This window comes from Symphalangus syndactylus, chromosome 10 (genome assembly GCF_028878055.3).
Source record: "Symphalangus syndactylus isolate Jambi chromosome 10, NHGRI_mSymSyn1-v2.1_pri, whole genome shotgun sequence".
Lineage (NCBI taxonomy): Eukaryota > Metazoa > Chordata > Mammalia > Primates > Hylobatidae > Symphalangus > Symphalangus syndactylus.
The window spans coordinates 61,094,136-61,119,779 of NC_072432.2; the positions used below are offsets into that span (position 1 = coordinate 61,094,136).

General features: G+C 38.8%; 1 protein-coding gene across 8 annotated transcripts in view; it reads left to right on the top strand.

Annotated features, from left to right (window-relative positions):
- CCNI (cyclin I) overlaps positions 1-21,349 on the top strand; it is a 29,431-nt gene extending 8,082 nt beyond the window's left edge. The window contains exons 1-6 of one of the 8 annotated variants that reach the window (XM_063610375.1): positions 1,795-1,951; positions 9,530-9,658; positions 11,837-11,911; positions 12,055-12,195; positions 13,056-13,286; positions 19,850-21,349. In XM_063610375.1, the coding sequence (XP_063466445.1) occupies positions 1,838-1,951; positions 9,530-9,658; positions 11,837-11,911; positions 12,055-12,195; positions 13,056-13,286; positions 19,850-20,293 (1,134 nt within the window). In that variant the 5' untranslated portion in view covers positions 1,795-1,837 and the 3' untranslated portion in view covers positions 20,294-21,349. Of the gene's footprint in view, positions 1-1,794; positions 1,952-9,529; positions 9,659-11,836; positions 11,912-12,054; positions 12,196-13,055; positions 13,287-19,849 lie in introns of those variants that run through there. The other 7 variants (XM_063610381.1, XM_063610377.1, XM_055297252.2 and 4 more) reach the window with 7 other exon arrangements.
- The last annotated feature ends 4,295 nt before the right edge of the window (positions 21,350-25,644 follow it).

The window sequence follows — 25,644 nt, forward strand, 5'->3', positions numbered from 1 at the left end:
TCCAGCTAAGCCTTTTCACATTCTTTTTTGTTTGTTTGTTTGTTTGTTTTTGAGATGGAGTCTTGCTCTGTTGCCAGGCTGGAGTGCAGTGGTGCAATCTTGGCTCATTGCACCCTCCATCTCCTGGGTTAAAGCGATTTTCCTGCCTCAGGCTTCCAAGTAACTGGGATTACAGGCGCCTGCCACCATGCCTGGCTAAGTTTTGTATTTTTAGTAGAGACAGGGTTTCACCATGTTTTGTCAGGCTGGTCTGGAACTCCTGACCTTGTGATCTGCCTGCCTCCACCTCCCAAAATGCTAGGATTACAGGTGTGAGCCACCATGCCTGGCCACCTTTTCACAGTCTTTAGCAGTTTCTTAATCCAATTTTCTACACACAGTCAAACCTCAGGTCTGTAGTTTGCTGCTTTTTTTTTTTTTTTTTTTTTTAAACCTAGAAGCCTGCACCGTGGCTCACCCCTGTAACCCCAGTGCTTTGGGAGGCCAAACCAGGAGGATTGCTTGAGGCTGGGCAACATAGCAAAACTGCATCTCTACAAAAAAAACAAAATTACCTGGGCTTGGTGCTGTGCATCTGTAGTCCCAGCTATTTGGGAGGCTGAGGCAGGAGGATCACCTGAACCCAGGAGTTCAAGGCTGCAGTGAGCCACTACACCACTGCTCTCTAACCTGGGCAACAGAGTGAGACTCTGTTTCCAAATACACATAAACATAAAACCTAGAGACATTTCTCTTGGACTCTATGTTGTCTTGCACTGCTAAACTTGCTATTTAGACATGCTGCTCATTTTAGAGTGCTAGTCAATATACTGTGGAGCTTTCTAGGTGAGCACTGTTCAATAGAACTTACTGCATTAATAGGAATGTTCCTTTTCTGCACTGTCCAATATGGTATCCACTAGCCACATCTGGTTATTGAAGTAAGGCTATTGTGACTGAAGAAATAAATTTTTTTTAGTTTGTTTGTTTTTGAGATGCAGTCTCACCCTGTTGTCCAGGCTGGAGTGCAATGGTGTGATCTCAGCTCACTGCAACCTCTGCCTCCCGGGTTCAAATGATTCTCCTGCTTCAGCCTCCCGAGTAGCTGGGATTACAGGCACCCGCCACCATGCCCAGCTAATTTTTGTATTTTCAGTAGTGACGGGGTTTCACCATGTTGGCCAGGCTGGTCTCCAACTCCTGACCTAGTGATCCACCCGCCTCAGCCTCCCAAAGTGATGGGATTACAGGCGTGAGCCACCACGCCTGGCCAGTTTTTAAATTTTATTCAGCTCATATTTAAATATCCACAGGTGTAGCTAATGGATACCGAATTGAAAGCACAATTTAAGATTTCATACTGGAGGGGATGGTTTCATACTGAAGAAGTGGGAATGGGTAGGATTTAATGTAATATATTTTCTTTTTAATGAAGGAAAAATTTTATTGGCCTTATCTGATTAGGTTTTTAAGAGGAATGTTTGGAATAACTACTTCTAAGAATTCCTGGTAAAAAAGCCAGTGACAAAGTTTTGACAATTTGAAACAGTAATAACATGTTTTGATCAGAGTCCAAAGGTTCCATCAATTACATGGCCTTGTTTTTATTCTCTTTATAACTGAATTTCAGATTTCAAGTGTGAATGTTTTAGACAACTGATTATTTTGGTATTTTAATATGATATTTTAAAGAGCTATAAAATCCTATAGTGCCTCATAGCATTCTTAATTTTGTTTTATAAGTTGCTTAATTAGTACTTTATATAATGCTACACTTATTCTATAACTAATTTTAAAACTTACTTGATTTTGTAGGTAGCTACATCAAGCTGGGTAGCAGGCAGATCCAAAGGATATCATGAAGTTTCCAGGGCCTTTGGAAAACCAGAGATTGTCTTTTCTGTTGGAAAAGGCAATCACTAGGGAAGCGCAGATGTGGAAAGTGAATGTGCGGAAAATGCCTTCAAATCAGGTAATGATTTTTCTCTTAAGACAGATGAATTTTATTAGAAATAAGCATACCACTGCCATACATAATAATATCTTGACACTACATTGGAAGAATGTGTACCATTTAAGGATGTGCTGTATTTGAGAGACATCTCCCTATTTCTTTTTTATGTAACAGGGTCTCACTCTGTCATCCAGTCTGGAGTGCTGTGGCATGATCTCAGCTCACTGCAACCCCTGCCTCCCGGGCTCAAGCAATCCTCTCACCTCAGCCTCCTGAGTAGCTGGGATTACAGGCGCATGCTACCATGCCTGGCTAATTTTTTGTATTTTTGGTAGAGATGGGGTTTCACCATGTTGCCCAGCCTAGTCTGGAAGTCCTGAGCTCAAGCAGTCCACCAGTCTTGGCCTCCCAAAGTGCTAGGATTATAGGCGTGAGCCACCATGCCCAGCCTCTTTTTTTTTTAAAAACTCCTGCTCCTACTGTAGCCTTTTCTTTCTGAAACAAGAGTTAACTGTTTTTGTTTGTTGACCTGTTTTGTTGTTATCTGAGTTACAGCTTTAGGAAAATAGTTAGGTTTGTCTTCTGTCATCATAATCTATACTAACAGTAGTAACCTTCTTTAGATATATAGTTTATAGTTAGCCACGGAGGCTGAACATCTTCATACCATTGTCTTTAGTCAACTAAAAACCTACTCTTTCATCAATAGCGATAAGGAGTTCATGTGAACTACTAAGGTAATACCAATGTTGGAAGCTTTTTAGAAGATAGCCAGCTGGCCTCTTAACTACTGTTAGCTGCATAGTTTTTCTTTTAGAAATTTTTATACCTCTGTCATATATAATTATTTTTCACAAATAACTGTGAACTTTATCCACTTCAAAAGTTTATTGTATAAGATATCTTACACGTCTTTTATCCTTAATATCTAACATGGTGCTTGGAAAATAGAATAGTGGTCAAATGTTCTTTTAATATGCACGAGTGAATGAATGGCAAATATGTAAGTTCCTCGTGTTGTTTTAGGCTAGCCTTTGCTTATTGGTTTTGAAAGTATATATGCCTTTTTAATTCAATTCTAACTTTTCCTACATATATCATTCTTTAAAGAAATACATTCTTCATTTACTGTTAGTTGTCATTTTGCAAACTGATTAGTTAACTTGAATGAGGAGTGTTTATATATATGCTATCTCATTTAATATCTCATTTAATCCTTTGAAAAAGTAGGCAGTAGTCCCAATTTGCTCAAGACTTTAATAAGTAATAGAATGATAATTTGGGCTGGACGCAGTGGCTCACGCCTGTAATCCCAGCACTTTGGGAGGCTGAGGTGGGCAGATCACCTGAGGTCAGGCATTCGAGACCAGCCATGGTCAACATGGTGAAACCCCATCTCTACTAAAAATACAAAAAGTAGCTGGGTGTGGTGAGTCATTCCTGTGACCCAGCTACTTGGGAGGCTGAGGCATGAGCATTGCTTGAACCCAGGAGGCAGAGGTTGCAGTGAGCCGAGATCACGTCACTGCACTCCAGCCTGGATGACAGGGTAAGTGAGACTCCATCTCAAAAAAAAAAAAAAAAAAAATTATAATTCGATCCTTTTCCTAAGGTAGTCCTCTTCCTGTGATATTTTGTGTGTGTGTGTGTGTGTGTGTGTGTGTGTGCATGTGTGATTTTTAGATTAGTTGGGAATTCGAGTCATTTAGCAAATGTCTGCTGAGTATCTTGCTGTACTGTAGGCACTATTCTAGGTATTGGGGATACAACAGGAGAAAATAAATTCCTGCCCTTAGGTTGTGACATTCTAGTGAGCCTCAAAACTTTTTTATAGGTGCTTGTAGAACCATTCCTTTCCTCCTTCTGCTATCTCCTTGAGTCAGCATGTAACCAACAATAATATATTTTTACAACCTGGTCTTTGAAGGTGATATTCTACCTAGATTGTAGTATATTGCTATATTACCAAATAAGCTGACCTATTTCTTTTTTTTTTTTTTTTGAGAAGGAGTTTTTTTCTCTTGTTGCCCAGGCTGGAGTGCAATGGCATGATCTCGGCTCACTGTAAACTGGGCCTCTTGGGCTCAAGTGATTCTCTTGCCTCAGCTTCCCAAGTAGCTGGAATTACAGGCACCCGCCACCACACCTGGCTAATTTTTGTATTTTTAGTAGGGACAGGGTTTCACCATGTTGGCCAAGCTGGTCTCGAACTCCTCACCTCAGATGATCTGCCTGCCTCAGCAACCCAAAGTGCTGGGATTACAGGCATGAGCAACCACGCCCAAATCTGGCCTATTTCTGTAGGTGATTTAACAAATACTGGTGTAATACCAGAGAACAGAATAGTATCAGAACTTCTGAGAGAGATCCACTTCTTAAGGATTTGCCTTTAGTAATGCCAAGTAGAAACCATATTTAATACTTACAAAATTTGTGTGGCCTTGGTCTGGTGGGGATAGGAGTTAAGAATAGGAGTAAAAGGCTATAGGGGCTTGAGTTGCTTGCCAGAGTAACCCCCAGGGACACTTCTCTATTCATTTTTTTTTTTTTTTGGAGACAGAGTCTTGCTCTGCCACCCAGGCTGGAGTGCACTGGTGTGATATCGGCTCACTGTAAGCTCCGCCTCCCGGGTTCACGCTATTCTCCTGCCTCAGCCTCCTGTGTAGCTGGGACTACAGGTGCCCGCAACAACGCCCGGCTAATTTCTTGTATTTTTTAGTAGAGACAGGGTTTCACCATGTTAGCCAGGATGGTCTCGATCTCCTGACCTTGTGATCCGGCCTCCCAAAGTGCTGGGATTACAGGCGTGAGCCACCGCACCCAGCCCCTTCTCTATTCTAGTTCTAACTCTTATTTTCTTCTAAGGGACTGGCATTTTTTTTTTTTTTTTACCTCCCTTTCCACTATTGCTCTGACTTTTCTAATTTTGTTTTGAAGTGTTGGTAAAAATGGAAAAGTAAGATATTTTTAAGCTTTCTCTTAGGCCTTTTTCCTCTAGTTTCCTTCTAACTTCCCCCCTGCCCCAACTATATTTTGAAGTCAGTCTCTCACGTAATTCTTGTTTAATTTGCATCCCCTATCCCCTAATTTAGGACAGTGTGGTCAGGCAAGAATATTATGCACCTGTCACTCACCTTCTATGTGTTTCTGCCACACTCTGCTTCCCTTATGACAGCACAAAGTATTATAATTTTCTGGTGATTTGACTGTGAGTTTCCCTGAGGGGGTATGGTTGTGTCATTTTTGTTTACTTGCATATAATAGACTCAAAGTAAGCATTTAAGTGAATGGTGATTATCATTTCTTTATGATTCATTCAGGTACCATACTGTGTTCTTGGCACTTGCAGAGAACTTCTTTTATATTATGTAATAGTACTTTCAAGTTCATGATAATTTTGTTACATGAATTTGGGGAAAACATTGAAACTGGTCAAAGTGGCACACACTTTCAGGTATTCTCAATTTATTTTGCCAAAGTGCTTTTGATTTACAAAGATAAAACCCTGCCACAAATTGTTTATATACAGATCATTTTCAGTAGAATTTTAGAACTCTAAGGAATCTTAAAAACAGGTTAACAGCTTTTCTAGTCATTCTCAGCTGGAGTTTAGGTTTGCTGCTTCCTACTTCATCAAAGCCAAAAGCAAAAATTCAAATTTTTTTTTCTGAGACAGGGTCTCACTCTGTCGCCCAGGCTGGGGTGCAGTGGCTCCATCACAGTTCACTGCAGCCTCTATTTCCTAGGCTCAAGTGATGCTCCTACCTCAGCCTCCCAAATAGCTGAGATCACAGGCACGCACCACCATGCCTAACTAATTTTTTTATTTGTGGAGATGAAGTCTGACTGTGTTACCCAGGCTAGTTTCAAACTCCTGGCTCAAGCAGTTTTCCTGCCTTGGCCCCCTACAGTACTGGGATTCCAATTGTGAGCCATGCCCAGAAATTTAATTTTTTAAAAAATATTGAACGTAACAGGTGTAATGAGATGCTGTGGGAACATAGGAAGGTACTCAGCCCAACTTGAATTATCAGGAAAAGTATCTGGTGGGGAGTAACACCAAAATTGCTCTCAAGAGATACATAATGAGGCAGGTGAGATAGAGAAGGGAGTGCGTTCCAGTCAGAAGGAGCAATATGAACAAAGGAGCAGTAATGTAAAATAGCAGGGGCAAGAAAGGATCATCAATAGAAGTTACTACTCTTACAGCATGAAGTTTAAGACAGAAAGTGATGGAAGATGTCCGAGGTTAGAGAGGCAGGTCATAGCCGGGCATGGTGGCTTACACCTGTAATGTCAGCACTTTGGGAGGCCGAGGCGGGTGGATCACAAGGTCAGGAGATCGAGACCATCCTGGCTAACACGGTGAAACCCCGTCTCTACTAGAAATACAAAAAATAAGCCGGGCGTGGTGGCAGGTGCCTGTAGTCCCAACTACTCGGGAGGCTGAGGCAGGAGAATGGTGTGAACCCAGGAGGCGGAGCTTGCAGTGAGCCAAGATTGTGCCACTGCACTCCAGCCTGGGTGACAGAGCAAGACTCTGTCTCAAAAATAAAAAACAACAACAAAAAAAAGGTAGGTCATAGATTTGTATGCCATGCTGGGGAATTGTACTTAATCTTTTAGGTAATGGTGAACCTTTTAGAGTTTAAAGCTGGAGAGGTTGTATATTATAAGGAGGAGACTAGCAGCGTGTGGAATATAATATATATACAGAATATATATTAATAGCAGTCTATATTTTACCATGTTTGATCAATCCATTATAAATTCTCTTTAGGATTATTTGTTCAACTACTGAATCCTTTTAATCCTATTTAAGCAGTCCATATGAGAAACAGTTCACCTGATGGAATCAGGAAATACTGTTTTGGGCTTTTTCTTTTTCTCTCTCATTCTTTATTTTAGAGGAATAGGAATGAAATGAATTACTTAGGCACAGAACTTACTATTTGTAATGCTGTCATGATAATATTACTGTTTAGTACATGTTTGAATTGATTTGAAAAAGTGACCTTAGACTCAGTATTACTTCAGTTAAATTGAGTCTTCTTAAGCTGTTATCTTTTGGATTTTAAAAAAATTATTGCTGGTTTTGGCTAGTGATGCTAACATTGGCCATGCAGGAATACTTTTCTTGGCCCTGTTGTTAAATTTTACTGTCTGGTATATGGGCCAAACATAGTGGCTTACACCTGTAATCCCAACACTTTGGGAGGCCAAAGTGGGAGGATTGCTTGAGCCTGGGAGTTGACGACCAGCCTGGGTAACATAGTTAGACCTTGTCTCTACAAAAAGTAAAATTAGGCCGGGCGCAGTGGCTCACCTCTGTAATCCCAGCACTTTGGGAGGCTGAGATAGGTAGATCACTTGAGGTCAGGGGTTTGAGACCAGCCTGGCCAACATGGCGAAACCCCATCTCTACTAAAAATACAAAAATTAGCCAGGCGTGGTGGCACAAGCCTATAATCCCAGCTACTTGGGAGGCTGAGGCAGGGACAATTGCTTGAACCTAGGAGGCGGAGGCTGCAGTGAACTGAGATTGAGCCACTGCACTCTAGCCTGGGTGACAGAGTGAGACTCCATCTCAAAAAAAAAAAAAAAAAAAAATCAGCCGGGCATGGTGGCACGTACCTCTGGTCCTAGCTACTTTGAGGGTGCTGAGGTGGGAGGATCACTTGGGCCTGGGAGGTCGAGGCTGCAGTGTGCCATGGTTGTGCCCCTGTACTCTAGCCTGGGTGACAGAGCAAGACCCTGTCTCAAAAAGTATATGGAATATTAAAGTTCAAAGATACTGTCATGATTTCTTTCATGACTAGTTGTTAATAGTGTTTAAAATAACTTCATAGATAATATTTTGTAAATTTGTTTTTCTGACATTAGAGAATTGGGTAGTTTAGAGGTGGGAAAGGAGAACTAATATTTGAGTACGTTTGCATTCCATATATATGCTTTACATAAGTTATGTCATTTAGTTATAACTATGATAATCTCCATATAACTGTATTCTCTTTTTTTGTATGTTACCTTTGTGATTCTTCTTACAATTGTATGTTTCTGTTATTGTTTAATGCCAGACATCAAATAATGACATTATTTAATGTAATCTGTCATTCAGGGATTTTTTTTTCTCCCATACCCCACATTGTATCTCTACCTGAAGGTTGGAGTTAATGGTGTTCTTGTTTTCATAGCTACTGTAAGTCATTGTTCGTTTTGTCTCCCTAAAAGCCTCCCCAGTTTCATCAGATTATAACATCACCTACCTCTCCTGGGAATTTATTTCCTTGTTGATGTGTTTGGCTGGCTTAGTTAACATTACTTTTCCTTATTTGTTGTGGCATTTTGGATAAAAGCTCATCTTGATAGGAATTTAATTTCTCTTGAATGCTTAACTCTTCATCCAGAAGTCTTGTGATTGGCTTTACTTGGTTCTCAGGGATTTTTATGGACCCTTAGTCCAGAACTAGATCTTAAAGTAGCCTAGATACAGAATTACAGCTAGATATGAGGAATGACTTCTAGTGTTCCATACCATTGTAGGCTTACTATGGTTAACTTAGGAAATAAAAATGAACTATGATAACAGAATGATAGCCCATTTAAAAAACTGAAATAAATAGTAATAAGTGAAAGTTACCAGGTGCAACAGATGAATTATACATTTAGAGATGATGAAAAAAATATTGAACAGGAAATCAACCTGAAGTAAATGACTATTTTGAAAGATTTCTATGAACACAAAACATTGTTGTTTTCATCTTCCTACATATTATTTGAGTATTCTCCTTATAGCTCTTTCAAACTGTTTGAAACTACAGTTTAAAAGAGCTGTAAGGAGAATACTGAATGTTCCCAAAATAAACAACCGGTTTTATTTTTTTAATGGTGACTCCAAAACTCAAGAGTAAAAGTTTTCTAATCACTATTACTTTAAAGTGTGTCCCTGCTAAAAATTAAGCCTATACTCAGTAGGCTTACAACAACAATAAAACAATAATGTTTTGTGTGTGTGGAAATCTTTCGAAATAGTAATTTACTTCAGGTTAATTTCCCGTCCAATATTTTTTCATCATCTCTAAATGTATAATTCATCTGTTGTCCCTGGTATCTTTTACTTATTACTATTGATTTTAGTTTTTTAAATGGGCTATCATTTCCATTATCATAGTTCATTTGTATTTCCTAAGATAAGTTAATGGCTACTTGCTGCGGGAGAAATTCACTATATTTTCTTAATCTTAAGAGGTGGGGGAACTTAACTCCAAATTACTATCAGTTGATAATAGTGTTACTTAAACTTTAAAATGTTATATTCTCTGAGCACCTAAATTTAATTCAACTATGGATATTTGGTGAGATGACATAGTGAAAATTTTAATAAAGAGTAGGAGAATATTGGATATTAATATTAAATGTGATAACCAATAACATAGTTTTATTTTCATGTATCTCAAGTCTGATAGATTTTGAACAACCTTAACATTTTTAAACATATTTTGTAGTATTACCTAACCTTTTATGAGAGAGAATTCTAAACATACTCTTGATGATAGCTCAAACTTTGTCTTCTGTTTTTAAAATTGTTCCTTATAGAATGTTTCTCCATCCCAGAGAGATGAAGTAATTCAATGGCTGGCCAAACTCAAGTACCAATTCAACCTTTACCCAGAAACATTTGCTCTGGCTAGCAGTCTTTTGGACAGGTTTTTAGCTACTGTAAAGGTAAGTGTTTTAAGATAGACTTACATACAACCTCATTTGAGTGTACGTATGCTAAACTAGAGGCTATTAGTAAACATTCTGTAAGGTAGAAAGAAGTGGAGAACTTTGCTGGAGAATGATGTATGTACCCATAAGAAAACATGGTGGTGTCTTCTGCTATTGTTTATTTTATTTTTATTTTTTGATAGTTTTGCTCTGTTGCCCTGGCTGGAGTGTGTCTGCCTCCTGGGTTCAAGCAATTTTTGTGCCTCAGCCTGCCAAGTAGTTGGGACTGCAGACACGTGCCACCATGCCAGTCTAAGTTTTGTATTTTTAGTAGAGACAGGGTTTTGCCATGTTGGCCAGGCTGGTCTTTGAACTCCCGATGTCAAGTCATCAGCCTGCCTTGGCCTCCCAGAGTGCTGGGATTACAGGCATGAGCCACCACTCATGGCTTTCTACTATTGTTTAAAAAGCAGAAGTGTTTTTGGAAGGGTTTCTAATTATATTCTGTAATTTTCTTTTTGTTACGAGTATTCATAACTTTTTAGCCTATGAAATTTTTTATCTCTTGATTTTAGCACAAACTATATAGCATCAGCAGAATACTTAGTCATTTTCTAACATATTGGTGTACAGAGGTGGACAAGGAATCAGACTAGAATAAAGTATAAGCCTATTGCACGTTTTTGTCACTACTTATTGAATACCCATACTGTGTGGCTTTCTGAAAAACATGAAGTGCTTTCTACGGGCTTACTTTGGTATATAACAAGATGTCATAAAACAACTTTGGTATATTTTTGTTGAATGACAGCATACAAATAATTAGGTTTTATATTGTCCCCATTGCTATGTCATTGGCTGTGTCAAATTAGTAAGTAGGCCCTCAACATATTTAAAGCAGAAAATGAGCATTTATTTAATGGCAAGGCATGAAAAAGTAGCATAGTATTTAAACTGTAGGTATTAGTATGCAAAAGAATATGTAAACTGGGGGAACTGTCAATTAAATGCTTTATTAGGTATACAAAATAGAAGCCAAATAATTACGGAGTGTAAGACTGAATAGCTGCTCAGTTTCAAACTTCTACTCTTAAGAGACTTACTAAACATGACAGGACCCAACAAATAAGAAATATGAAAAAAATGAGATATTTGGCAAAATTCTCTAATTGTTCCAGAAATTTCCCCAGCTTTGTTTCAAGTGTTTAATAAACACAGCAAGAAACTCATGATAGAAACTACAACGTGTTCACTAATAATTTTTGAAAAACGTACTGTCCAAGAAAGGACACTAACCTTAAACTCATCTTTCTGTGGAATTATCTGTGAAAAGTAGGTTAGATGTAGTAGAGAGGGAGGGAGGAGTGATGTGGACTTGTTGCTGAGATAAAAGTAGGCATTTTTTCAGATATCCCAGATTGCAAGCAATTAGCTTTAAAAAATGTTTACATACACAAAAAGTTTTTTAATTTTGGGAATATTATTTATTAAAAACTTCTAAATCAAGCTTTTTTTCTGCCGGATAGAAATGAACTTTGGTTAATTGGCTTTGGTTGAACTTTGAGCAATGGAATTGATACTATTTTTGTAGAATATCATATGGCTAGGATTGTAATGTTAAAAGTTAGCTCTCAGGCCGGGCACGGTGGCTGACGCCTGTAATCCCAGCACTTTGGGAGGCTGAGGCGGGCGGATCACGAGGTCAGGAGATGAGACCATCCTGGCTAACACGGTGAAACCCCCGTCTCTACTAAAAATACAAAAAAAAATTAGCTGGGAGTGGTGGCGGGCGCTTGTAGTCCCAGCTACTTGGGAGGCTGAGGCAGGAGAATGGCATGAACCCAGGAGGCGGAGCTAGCAGTGAGCTGAGATCGTGCCACTGTACTCCAGCCTGGGCAACAGGCCGAGACTCCATCTCAAAAAAAAAAAAAAAAAAAAAGTTAGCTCTAGACACACTTGATCTTGCAAGTGTACTTTCCTTCCTTCTATAAAGCTTTTTAATAAACTTTGTTTTCTGTTCTTAAAGTTAGCTCTGATCTAAAAAGCAATGAGTGGCAGTCACATTAATTGAATTCCATAGTATTTTGTGTATACCTGTCTCATCTGCATATCTAGGTTTTTAAAACAGTTATAAAAAGTTAAACCGTTTTTGAAAAATCACTAAAGTTGCTTTTTCCCTCTTCAAAATTTTAGGCTCATCCAAAATACTTGAGTTGTATTGCAATCAGCTGTTTTTTCCTAGCTGCCAAGACTGTTGAGGAAGATGAGGTAATCCTTTCAAGATAATGTTTCTTCTGTGAAAATTTCTCTCCACATTTATTAACTTGCTTCTTGTTTGCCAAAACAAAAACCATAAATGAGTTTCTTTCTGTCCTTTTCTCCCTGTCCCTGTTCCCCTTTGCTTTGGATAGAGAATTCCAGTACTAAAGATATTGGCAAGAGACAGTTTCTGTGGATGTTCCTCATCTGAAATTTTGAGAATGGAGAGAATTATTCTGGATAAGTTGAATTGGGATCTTCACACAGCCACACCACTGGATTTTCTTCATATTGTAAATATACCTGAAGTCTTTTAGTTTCTTATTTGAGTGTGTAGTCTTCAGTAAATTAAAAAATAGATTGCCTACTCATTTATTTTGTACTGGAAATAGGAAAAAGAAAACTTGATATCCAAGGAAAAATTATAAATTAGTATATATGTCATATCACTGAAGCTTAAATCGCAAACTTAGAAATTGAATAGGTTAGGCTGGGCGCGGTGGCTCACTCCTGTAATCCCAGCATTTTGGGAGGCTGAGGCAGGCGGATCACTTGAGGTCAGGAATTTGAGACCAGCCTGGCCAACATGGTGAAACCCTGTCTCTACTAAAAATAGAAAAATTAGCCGGGCATGGTGGCAGGCGCCTGTAATCCCAGCTACTCGGGATGCTGAGGCAGGCAGGAGAATCGCTTGAATCCAGGAGGCGGAGGTTGCAGTGAGTCGAGATCATCTACTGCACTCCAGCCTGGGCAACAGAGTGAGACTGTCTCAAAAAGATATTGAAGGCCGGGCGCGGTGGCTCACGCTTGTAATCCCAGCACTTTGGGAGGCCGAGGCGGGTGGATCACGAGGTCAGGAGATCGAGACCACAGTGAAACCCCGTCTCTACCAAAAATACAAAAAATTAGCCGGGCGTGGTGGCGGGCGCCTGTAGTCCCAGCTACTTGGAGAGGCTGAGGCAGGAGAATGGCGTGAACCCGGGAGGCGGAGCTTGCAGTGAGCCGAGATCGCGCCACTGCACTCCAGCCTGGGCGACAGAGCGAGACTCCGTCTCAAAAAAAAAAAAAAAAAAAAGATATTGAATAGGTTGCATCAATTTCTATATGTAATTTCCTAGATATTTAAATAAAATGATGTTCTTGTGATTTTCAGTTCCATGCCATTGCAGTGTCAACTAGGCCTCAGTTACTTTTCAGTTTGCCCAAATTGAGCCCATCTCAACATTTGGCAGTCCTTACCAAGCAACTACTTCACTGTATGGCCTGCAACCAACTTCTGCAGTTCAGAGGATCCATGCTTGCTCTCGCCATGGTTAGTCTGGAAATGGAGAAACTCATTCCTGATTGGCTTTCTCTTACAATTGAACTGCTTCAGAAAGCACAGGTAGGTGTCAGTCTCATTAAATAGTGTTCTTTTTAAGTTTTTCTATGATTGGAATACATAGAGTTACCAAACTAAGACATTTCTAATGTAATGGCAAACCATTCTTAAGAGTAGACAAGAGTAAAGTATATATTTTAAATTTACGGGCTAGATCTCTTTTTTTCATATAAAACTTATATAGTATTTTTAAGATTCCTTTTAACCATTTCTCTTACTTTAAGAATTCTAAAATGTTCATAAGATTGTCAATACCATATTGTCCTTTAGTTTTTTGTAAAGAAACTTCCTAGCTACATCTGTAGGTTTTAATGTAGTACTTCTTTACTTCACTCATTTTATAACGGATGTCAGGAACAAAAATTAGAATAAGTTGCTTTTTAGACAAGCAAATAATTTATTGTTGGCTAGTAAGTGAAGTATTTATACCAAACTGGCAGGTAGAAGCCACTTTTCTGAAAGAGGTTTTGCCCTGGCAGTTCTATTATTACCTAAGATTAGTTGGTAACTTGTATCTACAGATTATTATAAAATGTATAGGTTGATAAATTATCAACCACCTAAGTAAAATGTAAAGGTTCAGTGGAGAAAATTCTCATTCAAATGGAAAGTTGGTGAGAGTGCTGTATGTTAGCAACTACTTTGAGAGAAGGCTTACTGGTTCTATTCATGTCACCAAATAGAACTTACCGAGTTTAGGTCTGCTGCAAACCATTTTCCTGCCAGCTGAATCCATAAAAGACTCATGAACCTACTTTCCCTTTATATGGCTATTTATTCTTATTTAACAGTAGTTATTCTGATTTGTTTTATTGGATTTTACTTAGAAGATTGTGAAATTCTAAGCTTAACATTTTGCAGTAAACTAATTGTAGCAAAGAACTACAGTTATTGAGCTAAAAAGTTAGATTATTATAAAAGAAAAACATAATAGTTGAATTTGGTGTTTTTCTAAGAAAGTTATAATTGATCTTATAGCAAACATTTTAAGAAGTATGTCTGAAGAAAATGAAGCAGGCAAAAAAATAATTTTTTTTTAAACAAGTATGTCAGTGCTTCCAAGATTTTCAGGCTCTAGTTTGTGAGCAGAGGGGAGCTCAGTCTTTTCATAAAAAGGTTGATGACCAGAGCAGTATGTTAGGTAGAGATCTACCTATGTAGTGTAACATGGGCTATTTTTTGTTTTGAAGGGATATCTTAATTGCCTTAGATTAAAATAATTAAATGCTGTAATGAGAATAAATCCTAGGAGGTAGTTGCTACTTAGTGAGAATTTTTAGAAATTATGATAAACCACCATTTAAATGAATAATATGACACAGAATATTTACTTTGCTCACCCTGGAGTGTTAGAAAGAAAAGTTGAATATTAATCACTCACATTAGACTGTGAAGTAGAGGAATAGGCTTAATAGAAAACCTCCTACATTACATTATTTTTATTGGAACAAATGACATCTCTAAATGCCTTCTGACTTGGTCTCTGTGCTTGTTCTCAAGATAGTACAGAAAAAGATTGCTCTAAAGTATTAGTGTCAGAGGACAGATTTTGAAGCATAAATAATAATGTTGTAAATAGCATGTGTATTCTGTAGCTTTGAGATCATGTTTTCCTAGTGAAAAACTGGAAACTCTGATTCTCTTTTGTAAGTTTTCTGGTGCTAGAGGAAGAAAGTATTCACTAAAACTTTTTTTTTTTCTTCTTAGCTGAAGGAGTATTACAAACCTGGGATTTGACAGAATCTTTGGAGAAATTACTTCATTGAACTCCTTTATTTTATAGCTCTGGGGTAGGGAACTGGAGACTTTCTTAGAGCTGCGTAGAGCTACTTAGTAGTGATTTAAAAGAACCAGTGCTTTTTTTCATACCACACAAACCTTAAAAATTCTAGTTCAGTGGTTTTCATAATTTGTTTTAGAAGTGGAACCCTTTCCCAGTCCCCCTTCCCCAAAGAAAATCTTGTACACACACAATCCCAGAATATAGAAAAGTGGAGCTATACTTGTGTTTAAGGGCAGGTCCCCACTCAACATAGCGTTTTCCCTTCCATAGCTAGAAATCTACCTATGTAGTGTAGGTTTAGATTATATTATGTAGGTAGTGTTTGGACGTAGTTTGACAACTGGAAATACAGTGACTTTTTTTTTTTTTTTTTTTTTTAAGAGATTTGCCCCATGTAGTATATAATTGCAGTGGGGAAGTTAGTGAAGAAAAGGAAGGTCATAAATCTTGGTAGAGACTTTTGGGACTTGTTCTAGCAGTTCTCCTCTAACACCAACCCATGTGGTCCAAACATGGATGGCTCCTAGTTCTTTAGGACTCATTTCTGTTTTTGCTAAGTTTGCTGTGTTCAGGTAGGGAACACCAGGTCTAATATCTTTGTGTTTAGATGTGTGACAAGGCCACAGTATCAGATTTCTTCCTCGTTTTCTGGATTTAGTATAGGAAATTCTTGCATCAGATTGATGAGATCATGCCAAAATTATTTGTGACATGATTCCCAGTGTCTGGGTTTGAGGAGAGTCCATCACAGACATACCGTGCTGTGAGGAGGCCACTCTCACTAGTTCTGCCTGAGCCCCCACTTTGAGACAAAGTATGGCGAGTGTTCCCAGGTTTGAAAGGCAGTCTTCCTTTTGTCCCTCTTAACCTCTCACAACTACACCCCCTTAAGCTCTTGCGCCACCTGTTGGTCACCATTCTGGGATGGCTAAACCTCTTTCTCTCCTTACCCTTCTTCTACCCTTGCTCTGTTGTGTGGTTGTGCTCACGTCCTCCTCTTTCTGACTGATGTGGCCCACCCTGATAAACTCAGGCTGTTAACTCTACCTAGATTAGTGTGGTAGTCTTTGTAGTTCCTAGCTGGGCAGTAGTCAAAGTTACATGTTCTACTTTAAAACTAGAGTAGGTTCAGCCATAAAACAGAACAAAATCATGTCCTTTGCAGCAACATGGATGCAGCTGGAGGCCATTATCCTAAGTGAATTAACGCAGGAACAGAAAACCAAATACCACACGTTCTCACTTACAAGTGGGAGCTAAACATTGGGTACAATGCGGACATAAAGATGGCAACAGTAGAAACTGGGGACTACTAGAGCGGGGAGGGAGGGAGGGGAGCAAGAGTTGAAAAACTGTTGGGTACTGTGCTCACTACGTAGTTGACAGGATCACTTGTACTCCAAACCTCAGCATCATGCAATATATATCTAGGTAATAAACCTGCACATGTAGCCCCTAAAAGTAAAAAGAAGCAAATTAAAAAAAAAAAAGCAGCAGCAGACTCCTCCCTACCAGTCTCCTGGTTCTTTTTGAAGGTGGCTGTGGTCAGACTATTCCAGCAGGTTCTTCAGTGCTTCATGCTGTTCACCAAACCTGGATCCATCTGGACCTACCATTTATGTCATTTATTGTTATAAAAAATAATACATATTCTCTTGACACCTTATAATTAGAGTTCATTTAAGTCCTTTTTATCAACTCCATTAGAGTACTTGTCTGGTGTCGAGAGTTTTGGTAGTTCCAGTATATGTGCTTGTTTTGTTTCTTCCACTGGATCTCAAGAAGGAACAAATTATTTTGGTGTCTTATAGAACAAATTCAGATTGTACTAGATTAGAAGGAATTTATTTTGATGTTATTTTGGAGAAAAGACTTACTTGGGACTTGGGTGGAAGTGGAGTTCACATGGATGGTTTTGTTTTGAATAATTTCTAAAATCTTTTCCAGCTCTGTCATTTCTTGTCAGTCTCCCACCTCTAAAATATAACTCTCTATTTACTTTTTTCACACAGGAAGATTATAGTGACATAGTCTTCCTCTTACTTAAATACATGTCTTTAGGATTCTGCCATAGTATTGATTCTGCCATGGCATTTATTATGCCCAGTGACCAAGGCATTAGAATATCTGTGGTACCTTTACCTTTCTAGGCCAATAAATATCATTCATTTGCTAAAGAACCTTTCATTAAACGAGGTACAGTTGGCTCTCCATATCACTGGGTTTGGCATCTGGATTCAACCAACAGTGAATTGAAAATATTCGGGAAGAAATTTCACAGAGTTCCAAAAAAAACCTTGAATTTGTGGCACGCTGAGTACTACATTGAATCCACACAGATGAAGTGATGTGTAGGCATTCTGTTAGGTATTATAAGTAATCTAGGGATGATTTAAAGTATACAGGACGATGTGAGTGGGTTATATGTAAATACTACATTATTTTATTTAAGAGACTTGAGCATGTTGGGTTTTGTTATCTTTTGGAGGATCCTAGAACTAATCCCCTATGGATACTGTGGGATGACTGTACTTATTTTTTAGAAGTAATTTCTACACTATAGCCCCTTTTTCACTCCCAGTTTTCTTTCATTTTTTTTTTTAGGCTTCCTAAAATATTGGCAGAAGCTCCATCCTTTCTCTGTGCTTTGTTCCAATGTTTTTAGCATGTTTCAGCTTGTTCTGCATCCCTGGGATATATAATAAGACCTAGCCTAAATGTAAGCTTGATAGTTCAGGGACTATCTTAAGTGTTATGTAACTTTTTTCTTTTAAGGGAGGGAGAACAAATTCTAATACTAGTTAATAGTGTCTTACCCATAGTGTGTTATCTAATGCCTTTCAAACTAGGGGAAAAAAATCAGTGAACAATATGGTAGATGCTAAAATCTGCCATTTTCTTGTATATTTCTGACAGTTTCAGTTATTTTGCATTTGTATTATACAATGACAAACATCAGCCTTTTACCATTCTTTCCTCTGGTATTTTTTCAGTAACAAATAATGAATGTATTTAGAGATAAAAATAATTTTGTGACCAAATGTGTTCTTGTAGAGTGCATTATTTTCCCCTATTTTCTCTGTGGTATTGCAAGCAGTCATGGTGTGTGCTGCAGGTTATATGAGGATGAGTAAGACTTGGTCCAGAAATGTCCAGAATACCCAAAACTGGAAAAAGTGATCCCTGATAGTTAAATGGTCAAGATAGGCTCCCCGAAGGTGATGGTGTTTAGCCAGTCCTGGAAGGAATCGGCAATACAATTTCAACAGGTAGAAATAAGATGATTAAGGGTAAAATAAGATGATTAAGGGTAAAATAAGAAAGGGGAAGATTAGTGTGTCATATAGAGCAGGACTTCAGCAAGAGTGTAGTCCACAAGTTGAGGGTATGCTAGGAAATAAGGCTAGAAAAGAAGGTTGGGATCAGATTATGGAGATTCTTATTAATACTAAACTAAGGAGTTTAGCTTATTTCTGGTAGGCATTGGGGTGCCGCTGGAGAGAGCAGGGAAGGAATATATGATGCTAACTAAGGTTATTTTGACAATGCTGTAATTGAAAGTGAGGAAGAGAGACACTTTACTACAGGTAATAATTTAAAGGCCCTCCATGTTCAGTCATTGTGCCAGAAACTTAGGGATAAAAAGATGAATATAATACAGTGTCACACCTTCGGTCTTGTAGTCTATAATGGAAAGGCTAAATGGTTAAATAGATTATTATAATGAAATGTAAATATGTTAAAAGGTTTTAGTGTCTTTTTCTTTTTTGAGACAGTCTTGCTCTGTCTGTTGGCCTGGCTGGAATGCAGTGGCTTGATCTCACCTCACTGCAACCTCCACCTCCTGGGCTCAAGCCATTCTCATGCCTCAGCCTCCTGAGTAGCTGGGATTACAGGCATCTACCACTATTTCCAGCTAATGTTTTGTATTTTTAGTAGAGAAGGGGTTTTGCCATGTTGGCCAGGCTGGTCTGAACTTCTGGCTTCAAGCGATCCACCTGCCTTGGCCTCCCAAAGTGCTAGGATTACAGGCACGAGCCACCACGCCTGGCCATAAATATGTTAAAAGGTTGATATAGAAACATGACTGTGGCATTTAGGGTGTTTGGGGTGTTGAGGGAGTCAGGGGTAACTCCAGAAAGGATTGATTGATACCTGTGAATTGTCCTGAACGGTAAGAAGGAATCATCAAAACTCCCAAATTAAAAACTTTACCAAAAACATTTTATCTTAGTGCTAAGTCTACTATTTTCTACAAAATACGTATTTCTAAATTTTTCATTTACTATTTTAAAATTCTTAGCTTCCCTCCTCATCCCTGATTTAAAAAAATGTTTTTTTGCCCTTTGGCTTCTTACATTCTTAATGAATGTGTTTATGAGTACTTTGGACTCCACTGAAAAAAATTAGAGGAGGCCAAGAGAGTAGGATGAAAGGCCTTCTAGACAGGGGAAATAGACTGAAAAAAAAAAAAAGCAGACGTTGGATACAAAAAAGTAGTTTCTGTTCTCATATAAATGTTCAGCATACATTACAAAATACAAAACTCAAGTTCCAAAGATAATTATATTAGAAATACAGATTTGGACCTAATTTCTAAGATGATGATGATGATGGATGGGTAGGCTGGATAAACAGATGAGTTGGAGGTAGAAGATGTGGGGAGAGAAAAGACTCAGTGGGGACGGAAAGCACAGGGAGGAAAAATGGCCACCAGAGATAACAGAGCAGCCTATGTTAATTAATGATCAACTGTGTTTTTTTTTTTTTCCCCCTGGCCCAGATGGATAGCTCCCAGTTGATCCATTGTCGGGAGCTTGTGGCACATCACCTTTCTACTCTGCAGTCTTCCCTGCCTCTAAATTCCGTTTATGTCTACCGTCCCCTCAAGCACACCCTGGTGACCTGTGATAAAGGAGTGTTCAGATTACATCCCTCCTCTGTCCCAGGCCCAGAATTCTCCAAGGACAACAGCAAGCCAGAAGTGCCAGTCAGAGGTACAGCAGCCTTTTACCATCATCTCCCAGCTGCCAGTGGGTGCAAGCAGACCTCTACTAAACGCAAAGTAGAGGAAATGGAAGTGGATGACTTCTATGATGGAATCAAACGGCTCTATAATGAAGATAATGTCTCAGAAAATGTGGGTTCTGTGTGTGGCACTGATTTATCAAGACAAGAGGGACATGCTTCCCCTTGTCCACCTTTGCAGCCTGTTTCTGTCATGTAGTTTCAACAAGTGCTACCTTTGAGTGTAAACTAAGGTAGACTACTCTGGGAATAAGAACATGCAAAATCAGGAAAGGCTGTAGAAGGAAGTATACCTTAACAGGCTGATTTGGAGTGAGCCAGAAAAAAAAAAAAACTCGTTATTTGTGTGGCTAATTATAATTCAGCATTATTTAAGCACATAAAGACCAAAAAAAAAAAAAAAAAATCCAAAAGATCCAAACTTTTTTTAAACTTAAAAAAATCTCTTTGTAGTATGTCAGTTGTACTTTTTGTCTGCCATAATGTAACGTAGCTTGCCCCGTCAAAAATTCAGTTAAAATTCATAGCCAGCAATCCTGTCCCCCGTCAGTATCCTGATTTAATTTTCCTGTTGCTTTTGCTTGCTTCTCCATTTAATAGTTACTGAACTTTATGCATGTTGATCTATAGTGATTTTCACTGCAGTTGAATGAACAAATTATTTCAGTGTGACAGCCATGACTCAAGTTCCAATTAGTCTGAAAAGGGTACTTTGGAATTGTCCCATATTAATCAGAGATGGCAACAGAAAAAGTTCACATATTACCAGGTTGATTTTGTGTCTCATTTCAAATTTTAATTTAAAATTATGGTTTTCATTTTTGTTTACCTTAAAGTGATGCTTAAAAGTGGCATGTAATTAGGACACTTAGATTTGTTGAAAGCATTTTTGACATTTGTATAAAAGAATTTGTGATAAATATATCCAGGTGCTCACCAAAGAAACATGTACGTAACAAATTAGATTTTTCTAACTGATAGTTTTCACTCATTTATAATCAGTAGGAGAGACTGTCTAGATGTTGGGGCAACTCTATGATTTGAGTCTGTAACATGTTATAACTGAATTTAGTACCCTAGTTTTGTTAAGCTATTAGGATTTTCTAATAGAACTTACTCCCCCTGCCTCCTCAGCCTATGTTTCTTTTAATGACTTCTGGATCCTGAACTCCCTTTGCAGTCTGAAAAAGGTATTGCAGTCAGAACCGTGTACTGATGATAAAAGCCTCTGGTAGCAATAAAAAGTTGTCCTTAACTTTTGTTTCTGTGACTTTTTTCTGGTTGTGAAGAGGTACAGGTTCCTGATTAGCTAGGCACTGCTATTTCAACTAGAGAAAACAATAGAAAGACCAAGAATACACTTACTGAAAATAAAACATGAAGAAAAGAGGATCTGAATGTGATCGAGGGATATAGGTTTTAGACATAAGAATTTTTCTTTCGTGGTATTTTTTCACTGGTGCACTGTGAATCCTCCAAATAGTAAATTTACATCTTAATGTGACTGCTTGTGAGAGTAGGCTCAGACCCATATCTTTAAAAATGTTATTTTTAGCCATTTTTTAATGTTCAGATTTAGCAGAACAAGAGTATTTTCAGGTCATCATCTGATTTGTAAAAAATTCTTGTGGTAGGGTTCACTACCTGTTTTATGACCTTAAAATCCAATTAAATGAGAAGCGTTTACTCACATGTCAGTACAGGGAGTGGGAGGGAAGATAGCAAAGGATTGGCTTCACAGATGGACAGACATTTTAAAAATTTCTCATCCTGATCTTCATCTGTTTAATTTATCTGAATTGTAGGAGCTCTAAGAAGTTTACAACTGCATATGTTCATAGTATCTGTAAAATGATACAGATACTATGAAACTTCCTCTTTAACAGATGAGGACATAGTTGTGTTACGTAGAAAGCTAGGGATAAAACTGAGTTTAGAGTCAGTATTTCATTTGTAGTCCAGTAGCTGCAAATTGAGCAGAATGTTAGAGGACAATAGGATTTTCACTTTTTGGTCTTAAGGTTTTCAATATTTACAAATTGCTGGTAAGTTAGTTTGGGACACAGCATTCTTCTCATGGGACACTGAATCAAGTGGGATAGTGGGCTGCTAGCCCTCATGCCTCAGAGCTTATTTAACCCATCATTCAGTTCAGTGATAGTACTTTGGAGACCTGGCCTTCAAAAGCACTGTTAAACCTTGGCCACCGTTTCAGAGGCCTGAGCCCACTTCCTCACGACTTACTGTGGGCCCTTAGAGAACTGTGGCTTGTGACAGAAAGAGCCTAGTATTCTTGAACGGTGTAGAACTTTTCATTAAGAATGTTCCGGTTGGGTGCAGTGGCTCATGCATGTAATCCCAGCACTTTGGGAGGCTGAGGCAGGCGGATCACGAGGTCAGGAGTTCAAGACCAGCCTGACCAACATGCTGAAACCCCATCTCTACTAAAAAATACAAAAATTAACCAGGTGTGTAATCCCAGCTACTCGGGAGGTTTGAGGCAGGAGAATCGCTTGAACCCAGGAGGTGGTGAGCCGAGATCGTGCCATTGCACTCCAGCCTGGGCAACAGAGGAAGACTAAAAAAAAAAAAAAAGTTCCTGCTGTTCAATTAATTAGTTCTCTTTTTACCTGGAACTATTCTCAGTCTGTCCCAAGTTACTTGTGTTAAACTTTGGCATCACATCACAGACTCAAGATCAAGAAACCTGAGCATTCTGCATCATAATTGTCTTGTGCCTCCTGGTGGTTAAAAAACCTGCCTCTGGAAAGGCAAGGGAATATGCTTGATGGGGATAGTAGTTATTCTCTAATCCTCCATTCAACCAAAAAAAAAAAAAAAACAAAAAAACCTAAAGAACATGTTCTAGCCCTTGAAGATCAGACTAGAAGCTAAATATTTCATTCTCTATGAGATGAATATAAAGTTAGTTACATAGAGAACTAGAAGTTTTCTCTACAGATGATGTATTAGTTTGGAGGGGGAAGGGAAAGCTGGGAATGCAGAGTGCTCCCAAATGTCAGTAAAAGGTCAAATATGACCAGTTTGTCATAAATGTTCCTGACACTGCCTTTGGCTATGAAGGAAGGTAGAATGTAGCTCTTCACTCAGCCAAGTTGATGAGAATCTGAACCTATGTTCTTGTTGAGAGAATTAAGACACTGGTGTTTGTGCCCCCAAGAAATACTATGTATTTTCTCCTGTGTTGTTAGAGCCAGCCACTTGTGTCCTCTGTATTCTTTACAAACCTGAATTTTCAAGCTTTTAAATTTACTCCTAGATTTCCTGAAGCAAGTTATGCTTGAGCATTACTGCCCAAAGCAGCATGGTGGACTTTCACTTGAGAAGAAAATGTCGTTAACCTACTGATGCACAGCCAACATGATGAGGAACTTATCTTTATCTAAAGTAGTTTGCACATTTTCAACTGGAAAGCGAAGATACCATGTCACAGGTTCTCACAAACAACCTGGCAGAATGCATCCCCAGTTTAACAGGGTTCAACTAACCCATCTCAAACGTTTACCCTATTTGACATCATGAAGTTTTGTCTAACATGTAAATGTTACTTCCAAAGCCTCGAAAATTCTTTTAGTCTTTGAGAATGTCTCCTATACCTATTATCAAATAATGCTATGAGCTTTGGCCACTAGATGGTGCTTTTAGAAAAATACAGCATCTTTTTACATATCTGGGAGAAATTGAGTTTACTGTATGTTAGTGAGCAGTTGAACACTCATCTGGTTGCAGAGCCAACGGTGTTGGCTTAGTTAGAAGTTCATATTAATTACTTAAGGTACAGGAGGCCTGTGTGTGTGAGAGACTGAGGGAACTTTGGCAAGATCAGCCAGGGTTAAGGGGCAGATGGTGACTGGATACCACGTTTCAGACCAAGAAAAACCAGAACCAGTCTTACAAATCCCAATTACTGAGTTGTGTGGTTCTGCAAAGTAGCCTAGAAATACAATTGGGAAGTCTTGAATATAGCCAAGTCCCAAAACCTTGTTGCTTTCAGTTTGAATTGGATTTGGCCAATCATTAGGAGAGAAAAGATGAAGAGCACGCTTACTTAGCACAGCTTGCATCAAGAAATAGCAAGTTTTCCCTCACCATATTTAGTGGCTTTTATGATGTACTCGTATGTAAGACCAATGTCAGACATAACTCTCCCTTGTGCCAGTTTTACTTTAAAAGGCGTAATAAGATAACCAAGAATGTCTTATCAGATAGAGAAATTTGAGAAGAGCTCACTTTTTTTAGTTCCTAGGAGCCTCTGGAGTTAAGGATGAAATGAGAACCTCTGCCTTTCTCTTAACTGTAGAAGTATAGCCTTCATACCAGATCAAATGCCAGAGTTGTTGACCTTATTGTGTTACACAACAGTAAGGTAGTAGAAAAGCAGTTTGAATAGCCCTAGGCTTAGTGAACTGGTCTCTCATTTCTTGGAAATAGCTTATTTTGTTAGGCAATAGGACACTCCAGAATGAAGGCCAACTTTAGGCAAGCAGCCACTACAAAGTGACTGGTGGGGAGCAGAATCCTTTTTGCTTTTCAGAATATGATCTATCTTCAGCAAACAACTTAGCATAGAAAAGTCTTGCCTTTTCTTTCACTCTTAACATTGCTGTGCTTATATGAGTTATACAAGTTCAATTCATAATGCATGGCTAAATCCCCAGTACCTAATGTAGGCCTGGTGCAGTATACACAATAAAGTATTTGGAAAGAGGGAAGGAGGGGTTGAGGGAAGATGGATGAGTGAATAAGAAAAAAAGACAAGGAAAGCTAGAACTGCAACTCTCTAGAGTTCTAAACACATTGTTCACAGTTAAGCCCAGCCCTTTTGTTTATATAAGAGACAGGGTCTAAGTCTGTTGCCCACGTAGAGTGCAGTGGCACGATCCTAGCTCACTGCAGCCTTGAACTCCTGGGCTCAAGCAATCCTCCCACCTCAGCCTCCTGAGTAGCTAGGACTACAGGCACACACCACCATGCCTGGCTAACTTTAAAAATTTTTTTAAAGATAGGGTCTCACTATGTTTCCCAGGCTGGTTTCAAACTCCAGGCCTCAAGTGATCCTTCCACTTCTGCTTTCCAAAGTGCTGGGATTACAGATGTCGAGCCAATGCACCTGTCCAAGCCCAGCTCTTTATGGAATGTTATTCTGCTCCCCATTCCCCACCCTCAAACACACACATTTATTTGTTCTTTTGTGGGACAGGGACCAAAAAAATCTTGTTATAATAGCCTTTGCCTCTCCTGGTCTAGGTGCCATAACTTTGGAAGAAACTTTCCACAGTGGACTGAAAGGCTATTCATCTCACATCCCTACAAGTAACTGATTTGAGGCAGATGTGAAATCTTTTGTACCTCACGTGATGTTCCACTGACAACCAATAGGTCTCATTTATATATAGCTGTTAATCAGGAATAGCAAGGTAGGAAAGGGAGATGAGTAGACACCTAGACTCCCAACTAGCCTTCTCAAATTAGCACATGCAACCTGGGCACAGTAGCTCATGCCTATAATCTCAGTATTGTGGGCAGCTG